The sequence below is a fragment of the Pipistrellus hanaki genome (genome assembly GCF_964339955.1).
Source record: "Pipistrellus hanaki genome assembly, chromosome: 14".
NCBI classification, from domain to species: domain Eukaryota; kingdom Metazoa; phylum Chordata; class Mammalia; order Chiroptera; family Vespertilionidae; genus Pipistrellus; species Pipistrellus hanaki.
Genome location: NC_140516.1, coordinates 29,729,378 through 29,743,206, shown reverse-complemented (window position 1 = coordinate 29,743,206; position 13,829 = coordinate 29,729,378). Strand labels below are relative to the sequence as shown.

At 40.9% G+C, this 13,829-nt stretch overlaps 1 protein-coding gene across 8 annotated transcripts in view; it reads left to right on the top strand.

The window, feature by feature from the left end:
- Positions 1 to 13,829, top strand: part of SGMS1 (sphingomyelin synthase 1) — a 217,930-nt gene that overhangs the window by 192,890 nt on the left and 11,211 nt on the right. For all 8 annotated transcript variants that reach the window (XM_084903456.1, XM_084903458.1, XM_084903460.1 and 5 more), the window contains one exon: positions 7,917 to 8,034. In XM_084903456.1, coding sequence (XP_084759582.1) covers positions 7,917 to 8,034 — 118 coding nt within the window. The remainder of the gene's footprint in view (positions 1 to 7,916; positions 8,035 to 13,829) is intronic.

The following is a 13,829-nucleotide window of genomic DNA, read 5'->3' as shown; positions in this document are numbered from 1 at the left end:
AAGGGTATGTCCCTGGGTTGCAGAATGCGAGCAGGAGACAACCAATCAATGTGCCAGACTTCACCAAAATCGGGAAGTCCTTGTTTTAAGAAAGCATGATAAAGACTGTTAACCTTGCAGACTCAGTAAGGACTTTCCATGCATGGCTAAATCATGGCTACCACATGGTGACAGGGTGGCTAGTGGGATGTTGAGAACACCTGGTGAAGAAGGCCAAGGATCAGGTTTGTAGAACTTCTAAGTCAAGCGTTTTGTAGCCCAGAGAAATCACTGACTTAGTTTAGCATGATGGTCTTAGACCCTCAAATTTAACTGGTCTAATACTAGGTTTATCGTTCCCCCCACCCCCAACTTACTCTTCCTCCTTTGTGGGCAGAGGCATTTCCTAAAATCCTAGAACTTCTCAGTTCCTTTTATACAAATGCTGACTCTATCAATTCTAATTTCAGATTTGTTGCTGTTATTGGTGGAAGTGGAGTTCTTGGGGCTCTGCAAGGAAAGAATTTGCTGAGGCTCCCACAGGAAGCTGGGGTTTTGTGGAGAGTTTTATTGATGTAGAATTAAGGAGTTTCCTCTCCCAGGTCCCATCTCTGTCCGTCCTGCCACGGGAGATGTCCCATCTTGTCTTCAGCTGGGCCAGGAGGAAGGCCTCTGCCCGTAGTTCCTGCTGCACATGAAAGTCCAGTTCCGCCCAGCCTTCTGCATGTGAAGTCTGCGTGGCCGGGCCATCCCGTTTCCTAAGGCCACCTGGCCATGGAGAGAACACGGAACGCACTGGGGAGTGCAGGTTACAGAGCAAGAGGGAGCGAGAGAAAGGGCATTTTTGTCGGGGTTTCTAATCTAACCAGGAGCTTCTTCAAACTAAACAATTAGCTTTCCAAGATTTCATGTGCTTTTGATGGTCCATCGCCTAGCCTAGGGGTGTCGGACTCAATCAGAGAAGGGGCCAAAATCTAAAATCCAGCCTAAATCGTGGGCCGAATGGTTTACTGAACAGTCATAAACTGACAATGTCATAAACTGACAGCGGAGTGCAGTGATGACAGCGCGGTGCGGGCCACATTGCAAGGGCTGGCGGGCTGGATTTGGCCCGCGGGTCTTGTGTTTGACACATGTGGCCTAGCCAGTCCATTGTTCTCAATAGACTGGCCGGCAGACTCCCTTTTGCCACCCAACTTTATTGCGCATGTGCCTATCTCTCCTGCTCCGAGCAAAAACCCAGCACCAGATGGGCAAGGGGGGGTGTTAGTCCCCGCGGAGGAACAATGCTGGGAGGAGCTATAGCTTCCTGGGAAGCTTCCCAGGTGACCATGCTTACAATATCTGATTCCCTTTCCTTTCTTCCCTTTGTTAATATTACAACCCTAACACTACTTCTTGTCATTCCCACCTATTGATGTATAGTGGGTGCTCAGATGGAGGCCCAGCTCTTTAGCATGAAGCTCAGGGTTCTTCATAATCTGTCTCCGACCTGTCCTGCCTCATCTCTGGCTACTTCACTCCACAGTATCCCTCAAGTACTTGAAGCTCTTATCACGTTCCATTGCATTCCTTGTTTATTTCCTTCTCTGCTCAATTTTAAGTTTCTCTAGGGAAAAGTCTGGATCCTATTCGTTTCTCTAGGGAAAAGTCTGGATCCTATTCATTTGCAGTAAGCAAATGAATACGTAGTACCAGGTAGTGATAGGGGAAATGAAGAAAACCAAGGCACCCAATAGAAAGGTACTGGGAATACTGGGAAGAAGGTTTAGATAAGGTGGTGGAAGAGTCCTCTAATGAGGTGACATCTGAATCGAATGAGGTTGAATACATATAGGTATTTGGGGCCAGGGCATCCAGACAGGAAGTAGGAGAAGTGCAGAGTCCCCTAGACCAGTGGTCGGCAAACTGTGGCTTGCGAGCCACATGCGGCTCTTTGGCCCCTTGAGTTTTTAGCAAAGGCCAGTTTAGGAGTACCCTAATTAAGTTAATAACAATGAACCTACCTATATAGTTTAAGTTTAAAAATTTTTGCTCTCAAAAGAAATTTTAATTGTTGTTTTTGGCTCTGTTGACTAAAGAGTTTGCCAACCACTGCCCTAGACTTACTTTAACTTGAGAACAGCTGGGGAAGGTAACACAGGTCATGAGGTGTGGATGGTGGGTGAGGTAGGCATTGTTAACCAGGGTTAAAGAAATTGGATTTTGTTCCAAGTGTGATAAGTCATTAGAGAAGAATGTGTATTAGAGAACAGATGTGTATTTTAAAAGATTCACTCTGGCTGCAGTGTAGAGAATAGGAAAGTGTGAGTGGAGGGGGTGGGGAAGGCTGGGGGGCTGGTTAAGATGTCATTGCTGCTGTCCAGGTGGGAAATAATCATAACATACACGCAGTCCACGTGGCCAGTGAGTCAATTTTGTGCTGGGATGGTGGGAAGGGATGAACTCCGGAGAAGGCATGGCTCCTATTACACGTAGAGCTGCTTATCTTTTATAGCTACAGTGCTGCCTTCTGTTGTATCTATGCAAGGTTTTGAGGTCTCTGTGAACCCCTGAATTTTATATGGAATTTAATGGGGAGATAGAATTCACTAATTGGGGAGCTCTCACAACCTTGCTTGAATATTTTTATTGAGAGCAAAGGCATGTTGTGTGCATTTCCTGGTGTAAGCTCCTTACTGATGTCTTGTGGATCAGAGATTTGCCTCGTGCAGTGTTTCCCAAACTTCTTTCATGATGAGAATCATCACCTGGTGGAATTGTTAAAATACAGATTCCTGAATCCCAACTAAGAAGTGCTAAACTAGAATTTTAGGGAACATATAGGTAACATATAGGTGATATATTTTACCTATATGTTCCCAAAAATTCTAGTTTAGCACTTCTTAGTTGGGATTCAGGAATCTGTATTTTAACAACTCCACCAGGTGATTCTTCTCATCATGAGGGAAGTTTGGGAAAAACTGGCCTAGAGGTAGTACAGGTCAGTTGAGGGGATATATGGGTCTGTTGGTGGTGAAATGATGGGAAGAAAAAAGTAAAGGAGCCAGTGGATAGCTAGGATGTGGGACAGAGTGGAAAGAGCTTAGTGGTTCAGGCATTGGTCATGGGTAGAACATTCGGGCAGGAACAGTCCTGTAGTTAGGGAGAGACCGGCGGAACAGTGCCTGAGCAGGTTCTTTGCATATTGATCCCACATGGATAGGAAAGGAATCGAGAAGGGAAATGGTGGTGGCAGATCCTGCTTCAGACCTGTCATGGCCTCTGTGTTCAGAGCTGCTGTAGGGGCTTTGCTGCCCACAGAGGAACAGGTGCAGACTTCCAGCGTGGCTTTTCTGGGGCTGCGCTCGGAGAGGCCTGGCACGGGTGTTCAGCTGGTTGGCAGCAGTATGTATCGTATCTTTAAAGACCACTTAGGAAAAGATTCGTTTTGTATTTTAACCTTTGATAAAAGCTCTGGCTTTGGAGGCCTTTTTTGTGAGGTGGCTATCTGCCAACGTAAGAAAGCTTATCTACAGCATTTAGCTCTCTTCTATGAATGCAATCTAATTTCCAAGGACGAAATCCTGTGCTGCCTGGGGACTGCTAGATGGTAATTTGATTATTTTTGGTTTTTTGTCTTAGGCTCTCCACTGACATTTACCTTGCATTTTATCCCATTGTAATCCTATCAGCGCTTCTTTTCACATTAAGTTGATTGGATCAACATACTTATCTCTTCCTCTTCCACTCCCCAAGGTAGTTAATAACCATAGTTATTGTCAACATTTCCCCCATTGTGTTTAAGTCTTTGATTGTTGTGATTAAGTAGAGTTCTTAAAAGCCCTTGGTAATAGAGCATTTGATGTGAAGCAGTTCTCTCCAGGTTCCTATTCAATAGAATTTATTTCCCAAGTTCCAGAAGAACCTTTCCTTAAAGCTGTGTCATTTTATTACAAATTGCCCTTATACTGTGGACCACAAGGCTAGTCTCTAATGGAGCTTCAGGGCATCTTCATATTGAGTTACTTATCAAGAATTATTGGAGACTGCATACTAAGCAAGCAGAAACAAGCAAACACAAACAAACAAAACAAAAACACCCACAGCTGCAGAGAGGAATTTGTTTGTTTTCATTTTAACATCTCAGTTTTTGAAAGTGGGTGTTCAAACTGTATCCAAGTATAAAACTCATAAGGATAAAAATTTCCTTATGTTATGGAATATTTTAGAAGCATCTCTCCCTTTATTTAATTGCCTAATAAGCATTTATACTCCTCTCCAGCAATAAAACAAGAGCTCAGGATGCATCTCTTGCCCTCTTGTTTCTCTCTCTACATGTAGCTGTGACTGTCAGGTGCTTACTCAAAGTCTGTTTTCTTTTGCTGTTTTTCATCCGTGTTATCAACAATCATTGTCATCCTACTCAAATGGCAGATTCCAAACTAGCTGATAATTTTTTTTTACATGCATCATGCCATTTGATCCAATCACTCTTTAAAATACACATCTGTTCACAGCATTCTTCTCTAATGACTTATCACACTTGGAACAAAATTCAAACTCAATTGTAGTGTGATTCTCTCTCGGTAAAGGCAAGTGAGACTCAGAGAAGTTGTTGACTTGCCCCAGGTACATTTGGGGGATGACCGAAGGCACTTCAGTATAAAGCCAGTCTAGGTCCTGGTATAACATCCTTTGGAAATGTGTTATCTTAGAGAGTGGCACAGGCACCATGTGCATGGCACAGATGGAATGAAGACAGAGCAGCTCAGTGTTTGATAATAGGGTTCAGGTGTCATACATCCATTTGCCCCAGAAGGGACCTGCCAACCCTGAGAGCTCTCACATCTTGCATTCCATTGTAGTTTGTAGAAAACGTACTTTGTTCCATCCTGAGTGCTGTAACCTCCTATAACTTCTCCGTATGACACGGGCTCTCCTCTCTGCCAGTCTGGGAAACCTCCTTGGCCACCAACTTTCAGTCACAGTTTCCCACTGAAGACCACTGACCAGGAATGCCCACTTTATTCCTTTCCTCTCCGTCTCTAGTAAGTTCTCTCTTCTCCCACGAATTGTGACCCATCCCCCATCTGAGCTGTAGAGCCTGGGCTGAGGTCCTGCTTTCTGTCCTTTCCTGGGGACCTTCCCTGTCCCATTCCCATACGTACAGCCTGGATGTGTGAGGCTTTTGCAGGCCTGTTCTGTGCCTCCTTCACCAGCGTCAGTATTTGGAGTGGGGACTAGTGACAGATTCAGACCCAGGCTCTGTCCCCTTCTTACTCTTAGCCAATTAGTGATCTTATCTGCTTTCACCTTCTCTAATTTTTACCAATTTAGGTCTCAGGACCTAAATACTAATATAGTCCTAGGAATTGTAGGGAAAATAGATTCACCCTAAATTCAGTAATTAACACAATTTAGCTTTTAAATTATTATAAATATTATAAGGGGAAAGCAAAAAAACAAAACAAACAAACAAAAAAACATAGGTAGTTTTCCTGAGTTAATTTTTATAACACCAAAGAAAGCTAAGTAATTCTTAATGCTTGTAGGCAGATTAGAAGACAAAATAAACAAAAAGAGAAAAGTTACTTATTATGTTGCCAGAGATAAATGGTAATGGTAGTATCTTTTTTTATATTTTCTCTGTGTGTGCCTGTATTAATAACCTATATATGTGTATAATTTTAAATCGTATCATATATGCCTTCTTTTTTATAGCATGCCCAGGGATTATTTTCCCTCTTTTCTTAAAAAAAAAAATCATAGATGTCTGTTTAATCATTAGAAATCTGATTTAGGCATCACCACATCTGTCCCCCACACCTTATTCATAGATACCTGAATCCTTTCACTACTACTCTTGTGACTCAAATTTAAGATGTGAAAATAGCTACTTGTGTATTGTGTGTGTGTGTGTGTGTGTGTGTGTCTTTTGTGTATTATGAAATAGGCAAAGTATTTTTAAGACCACATTCTTGACCAAAATTGAGTGATAGCAATCATTTTCTTGTGTTTCTTCCTCGAAAAAAGATGAATAGATATAGATTTAGCAAGTTTATTAGATGTTTCCTTTATAGTTTAGTGAAATTGCAGGTAATTTCTACTTGTTTGAGCAGGATGGCTAGAGAGGGCATTATCTTTTTAAGAAAGATGAACATTATGTCTTACAATGGAAAATTAACTTTTATATTTCACGTGTTCTTGTTAAGACATGGGCTAGTATTATTCTCTAGTATCACCCTCTTTACATTGTTTAGTTATGCCATACTTTCATCATACTTGAAGTTAGAGACACATAGCTTTACAAGACAGCTTTATGCTGAATAATTTCTCATCCTTGGAGGTGGCATATAGAGCTTTCCTAAAAAAAATAAGATGACTTCTACAGTAAGCAGTTCTGACCCAGTTTCTGAAATCTGGGCAAAGAGACAAAACACCCAGACTCTATTCATACAACCCAAGTGACTTAGCTCACGTGAACTGCTAATATAGTTGCCTGGATTATTTTTTTAAAATATATTTTTATTGATTTTAGAAAGAAAAGGAGAGGGAGAGAGAGATAGAAACATCATTGAAGAAAGAGAATCATTAATTGGTCACCTCCTTCTCACCCCACACTGGGGATCAAGCCCGCAACCCAGAAATGTGCCCTCACTGGGAATCGAACTGGGACTTCTTGGTTCATAGGTTGACGCTCAACTGCTGAGCCATGCCATCCAGGCAGCATGGGTTATTTTTAATTAATTTTTAATCACACAAGTGATATAGCATTTTATTCCTCTTATTAAAATAAAAAATATAAATGATTCAAATTCTCTTCCAATTAGCATGCTTCAGTAGGATTATCTATTCCCCATAAAAATTGAACTACACTATACATTTGTAGGGTAATCAACATTCCATATTCTCAGAGGAAAGCCTGCCATTGTTTCTTTTTCTTTGTATATTTAATGCAAGTTGCCCAGGCCAAGTTACTAGTAAAATTTGACACACACCCCTCCCCCCCCCCCCAGCCCCCAAGTTGAGGAAGAGGAGACTCCCAGTACTGAGATAGAGGGAAGGGATATTCTTATCCAAGCATATACTTAGGTTTGCACAGTGAAATCTAATTAAAGTAAACCTCATTATGTGGAATTTGTTATTTGGAGAAGTTAGCAAACTCAACATACATGTCCATATGTATGTAAAAAATAATTACATTAGAACCACTAATCAACTTAAAATGGAAAAGAGATCTATTTCTATTTCTTGCTAATTTTGTTTCTTACCATAAAACTATACATTTGTTGGCTACCATTGTGTGTGTATGGCAGGGAGTTTTCATACATTTTTCCTAATGTTGTTATATCCGGTTTACAGTTTAGGAAACTGTGACTCAGAAATTCCATAGTGTATCCCAAGGCCACATAGTAGACAGAGAGGGAGATGGGGTAGGGTGCTGTCATTTAGGCTCTTTTCATGGCATCTTGCTTCCTCAGATCAGTTAAGAGAATCAGTTTCTGGGATGTACAAATAAAATTGTTTGACATTGTTGGCTCATTAAATGTCAGAAGAGTTTTGAATTCTCATTTTAATGTCATTCTGGTTTTATAAGTAACCCCCCCTTTTAAGCCAGAAAAGGCACTCTGAATATTTAACCACAGGTACCAAGTGGACTTTGACCAATCAGCATGTGCGCCACTTATACATCAGTTGAATGTCATCTCAGCTTTAAGGCCTAATGAATAGCAATTAGAGTGTTTTAAACTCTTTTGGCAAGTTAATATTTTAAAAAACCCACCATGTCATTCTCAAAAATTGCCCCCTAACCTGCTATTAACTGTAGTTGTAGCATTCTGATTTCAATCACTCAAGTAGATTTTTGGGGTTTGTTTTATTGGATCACTGAAAACTTTAAATGAACCTGCGGAATTTCATGACTGAGTGTCTGCCTTGTTTTTCCCTTTTTCCAGGTCTATTATTAGCAGAAGATTTTTCTGCATAGTTGGCACGCTGTACCTGTATCGGTGTATTACAATGTATGTAACTACACTCCCAGTACCCGGTATGCATTTCAACTGCTCTCCGAAGGTAAACCACTCCTCACTGTCACTTCCCTTTTTGTTTGTTTCTCGTCTTGCCCAGGGGTCCTTTGACTAAGGCCAAAGGTGAAAATTTCTTTGGAACACAGGCCAGCCCCCCACCCTCATCTGGGAATATCACCAAGCAGTATGGCCAGGCAGCCCCACCCTTCTCAGGGTTTCCAAACCCTGCCAGTGCTTCCCAGCTGGGGAAATATGTGGTCTAGTGAGTGTGCTGGAAGCAGTTACGCTTCGTATGTGGGTGTAGCTCTTTGGTTTCCTGCCAGATTTTTAAAATATCATTCTCTCCCTTGACAGAGATCCAAGAGCGTTTAGATGGCTTTTCCCTCTCTTAGATGGAAAGTTCAGTTTGAAATGATATTTTTTTTCCTTCTTTCTATGAATCTCTTTGGTGGTAATCTGTAACAGCAGAGCCAGTTCCTGTCTCCTTGCGTTCTCCTTTCTCCCAAACAATGGAGATTTTGCCGAATGTAGTGATCTCCTCTAGTAGCATAGAAGCCCTTCTTTAACCTAAACTTCCTCTCTTATTGTCTCTGCCTTTCCATTAGGGTCACATAACATTCCTTACTTTTACCTTGGAGTAATTTCAACTTGGGAAATCATTGGGACTTCATGAAATAATTAGCAGAAGATTTGGTTTTTAAAATGTTTATCTACATCAAAGCTCTTTGATGCAAAAAGAAATAGGAGAGACTGGTTTCCTGGATTTGATTGGGGTGGGGGGGGGCATGCGGGTGATTACCTTAGTGAGTTTGACATAATTTCTTTGCACTGCACTTTCAGTTCCAGCCCTTTGTACTTTTCCTTCCAGAAGGGAGCTTTGTCCTCTGCTTGGACCTGGAAGAGGGCTGAAAATGGACTTTGGATATTTATAGTGGTGTCTTTATCATTTGAAATTTCGGATTCCTTTAAGTTACTTGCTTACTGTGTTTCCTCTTTTTTTTTAGTCTTATATTGTGCTAGTTTCTTTCTCTGCTCTTTCCATTTTGCTACAAACTCTTTCCTTAACTCTGGAGAAGCATCATAAAAATTGTTCCTAGTGTCCCCATCTGTGTCAGCGGTTCTACCTCTGTGCCTCCCGTGCTGCTCTTCCGCCCGACCAAGAAGCCAGCCTCAGATCTCCTTTATTCTCTGTAGATGCTCAGGCACTGGCCTTGCAGCTCCTGGGCTGTAGGAAGGATCCAGTATAGACCCTTGCTGGGAGCCTGGCTTGTTAAGCAATATGTTCTCAGTAGTAGGCTGACTGCTTAGGACAGTGGTCGGCAAACTCATTAGTCAACAGAGCCAAATATCAACAGTACAATGATTGAAATTCATTTTGAGAGCCAAACTTTTTAAACTTAAACTTCTTCTAATGCTACTTCTTCAAAATAGACTCGCCCAGGCTGTGGTATTTTGTGGAAGAGCCACACTCAAGGGGCCAAAGAGCCGCATGTGGCTCACGAGCTGCGGTTTGCTGACCACTGGTTAGGATATTCGCCCAAGTTTAGTTCAGCTCCTTAAAAAAGCCTGTGTGTGCATTGGGAAGTTTTTCCACCAAGGAACACGTTATGCCAGCTTAGTTAGATGTGAGATCTGACCAGGCTCAGGTGGGAGATGGATCCACCTCATGCTGGGTAGCTTTTCTCCGGACTTGGGCTCAGGCTTGGTTTCTCCTCAGGAGCTCTGCCCAGCTGCTGGCCAGTGCGGGCTGCTAGCACAGGCACTTAGAGAGGCAGCTTTAGTCATCAGCTTATCTACCCAAGATCTGGGACCAAAAATAGCTTGTGGGTTTTCTTGGTAAAGGCAGAGGTAATACCAGGAAGTGTATGTAGAAACCAAACCCAAATGTGTCACTTGTTTATTGTGTCTCTGAACACCCTGAATAAGGACATCACTCTATGACCATCTTCTAGAAATTGAAATTCTTCAAATCAAGTCTGTAGGAGAGGGTGGAATATTAGCAAACATTATCAGTTAAAACTCGTTAAATCTAATTACTTGTTTTGCAGTATAGGACTCTTGGGAGAAAGAATTCAGAAAACAGTGTTTTATTCTGAAAATTTTCAAATGTATACCAAAATTAAGAATCTAGTGTATGGTATAAGGTACTGTTGTATACCTAGCATCCAGATTCAGTAATCGTCAAGATTTGCTACATTTGCTTCAACTGTTTTTTCTTTCAAGATATTTTTAAATCCAAGTCAGTGTCATTTTATTGCTACATACTTTTGTATGTATCTAGAAATTTTGGACATTTTATTGCATAATTTTAATGCTGTTGATATATCAATATGACTAACAGCAGTTATTTGGTATAACAAATACCATTTCATGGAGTACTTTGATTGTCTTAAAATGCCCCCCCCTTTTTTTTTTTACATTTGGTTTGTATAAGTTAGGATCTCTTTATAGTACATATACTAGTGATTGTTCTATCTCTTAAGTCTCTAATTCTGGACCAGTCTCTCTCTCTCTCTTTCTCTCTTTCCCTCCCTCCTTCCCTCCCTCCTTCCCTTCTTCACTCCCTCCCTCCCTCTCTTTTCCTCCTCCTCCTCCTTCCATCCCCCCATCAGAAATTTGTAGAGATCAGATTTGTTGTCCTGTAGAATATCCCACATTCTAGATATCTGTTTATTTGCTTCTAGTGTCAATTAACTTCTTCCTCTTTCCTGCATATTTCATCTACATAGAACTTGATTTGATTCCATTTTAACTTGTTGGCAAGAGCATTTCGCGGTGAAACAGTGACTTCTGAAGCTAGACAGGAGAGTAGGCAAAGCCCTCACTGGCTTGGTGCAGCCCTCAGAATGTCAGATCAAGCTTACAAAATTCAGGGGTCGGCCAAGGGCTAGGGGGCTGCACTGCACAATGTCAGAAGGGAGAGAGGGTAGCACTTTGTCAGAGAGAGATCCAGACACCTGCTTTGTCTACTGGAAAGGCATACGCAGAGCTGAGTTTCAAAACCTTTCAAAATGTCATCCAACCCCATGTTCTATTTGATGTCTGTCAATATCCTCACCGTGAAATCTTGATCATCCTCTCTCTGAACCATTGCCTATAGCAGGAATTTACTACCCAGTGGTTAGGATGGTCTTGCACATTCACTTACTAGCTGTGTGGCAGTTGCATTAAACTTCTAAGAACCCCAGAAGGATTATTGACAAAACAGGGCTAATGATACTTTTGATATCTGTCTGAAGGAGTGAGAGTGAAGAAGGCAATACTTAAGGGTTCTATTGGTGTGAAATGCTGTACAAAAATAAGGTAGCTCAGTATCATCATCATCATGTGTCAACCCCTAGACTTATTTGTCTAGCATTTGTAAAATGCTGTGATAAGGGCCTGGAGCTAACCCACTGGCCATAGGGATAGAAAGGAGGAGACAGATTTGAGTCATGTTCAAGTGGCTGAATCAGTACAACTTAGTACAAAATTTGAGGTAGGGAATGAGGATAGAAAGGAAAACTTTTACCACTGAGATACAAGGGAAGGAGGAAAAGGGAGTTAATGATTTCAGGTTAAACAAATAGAGTTTGAGGTGCTTGTTTATTCAGTTAGCAATATAGGCCTGAAGTTGGGAAAATCAGAGCTAAAAATTAAATATTTGTGATTTGTTTTAATCTAGATGGTATTAAGACTGTGCGAATGGATGAAAAGACAGAGACAGGACATAATGGAATAGCGTTTCTAGAATTGGATATTCCTCCTTGATTAGAGACACCATTTAAGGCCTGTCTGTTGGTTCTCAATAATAATTAAAAAGAATGGAGCTTTAGAATAGGACTTTCTGTTTAATATAGTCATATGAACTTAAACTTGGTTCTGCCATCATATTGAACCCCATAGTTAGTATACTTAATTCTTCCCTTAATGCCAATACCTTAAAATGCATGGATTCTGAAAAAAAAAATGTCACAACAAGTATACAGTAGTAATTATGAAAAATTGTCCTATTCATGTATTTGATGGTGGTGTACTCATCACTTCACAGAATGTAATAACTTAGGCAGTGTTTCCCAAACTTTCGACATATGTGTGCCCCTTCTATAATTTTTGTAACGCTGAGTACCCCTTGTACTCATGAGAACGTAGAATTAGGCGCAGCTAAGCACGGTGCAGTGCATATCCCCACCAAACTCCGGTGCAACAGGTACCCCCACCAAACTCTTCCCGTACCCCTGGAGGTAAGCATACCACACTTTGGGAAACACTGGCTTAGAGAAATAATATGTGTGTGAAAGATGGCCCTCCCATCAAAGATAATCATCAATGCGAAAGGAAGTAGGTGTATTCAGTTGCTAGATTAGAAGCTTATGGGTGTTCCAGGCTTACACTGGAGGCTGCCCAATTTTCGGTACCATGATTAGCCCACACTAATCTCATCCCAGCTTCTCTCCGAGGAACATGTGTACAACGCCCCAAGCAACCTCTTGTCATCTCCTTCCAGTTGTTTAGGATTCCATTAAAAAACTAAAAGAATGAGGCAGAAACATGGGAGAATTCTTTGGTATTCTAAGCTTTCTGTTTTAGCAAACTCCCAAAGAGAGAAAAACAAACAAACAAACAAACCTGCCCTAGACACCAGATACCCTGACAGGCTGCTGCTAATGGAAGGGAAGAAATAAATTATGCAGTTTTCCACGCCCATTGTAATAATCGTATGAGTTAATCTAGTGACTAAGGATTAAAGTGAGATGCGTGTTGGGTTCTGTTTTTTGGTCTCCATGGTGAGCTTAGATTTGAAAACCTTCTAAAGGAGTTTTGTTACAGCTAAGGTACTTAGCTGGCAAATGCATTAATCTGACATGGTATTTTCAGTGAAATGATTCTCTTGAACTTGAAAGGCATGGTTTAAAAAAAAAATTCCCAACACACTTGAACATAGCCCACGGTTGGACAAGGGCTATGTTTGAGTGGCATTGGAGATTAATTCAGTTGTTCAGTGGAACAATAAAATACAAAAGCGACGAAAGGCCTGTGTGCTCTCTTCTGTCACCCCTGTGGTCCTGCATTGCACAAACTAGACCCATCAGAGCGCTTCCTTTCACTCACTGCTGAGCCGATGGGACAGTCTTCAGCCCGAAAAGCCTCCTTCTCTGGCATGAGTTGTCTACAAGGCAAAAGACTCATCGCTCTTGAGAATTTTATAACCTTTTTCAGTTCTTCCTTACATTCTCTGCTTCAGTGTTCCTGGCTGCCCTCCATGCTGACAAGTTATTCTGATTAGCTCCTGCTAACCTTAGTAATATTTCAGAATATGGCTTATATTCTGTCATCAAAATAGCTTCATGTCATCCTTTTGAATTGTGTGGAATTCAAATTGTCAATGCTTGATTGTACCTAATTTTCCGCTTTGCCAGTTCCTTAATGTCAGTATAGTTTCCTTTTTTTGTTCAACTTTCTTCTCTACTTAACCACTTCTCTCTCCACTGTACTCTTCCTTTTACAGGGATTTAAAAAAGAAATGTGAACATTCTTTCTCTTAAAATTTTTTTTTTCTATTTTAAAGAAATTCCACATTCATTACAGATTCATTGAAAATACAGAAAAAGAGGGAAATTTTTATAACCACTCATGGCCCTATCTACTGTTAATGTTTTAGTAGATTTATTAGTTCCTTATGTGTATTTTTCTTACTTCTGGTTATGATTTCTGCGTGATTATTTCTGCTTTCATATAGCTAACATTTGATCTATGCATTTGGCATGATTTTATAAACCCCAAACTTTCTAAATGCTTTTCTTCTTTATGGAAAATCAGTAAATGTCACACTTGCAAATTGTGGGGCAGAGAGTTTGCAGA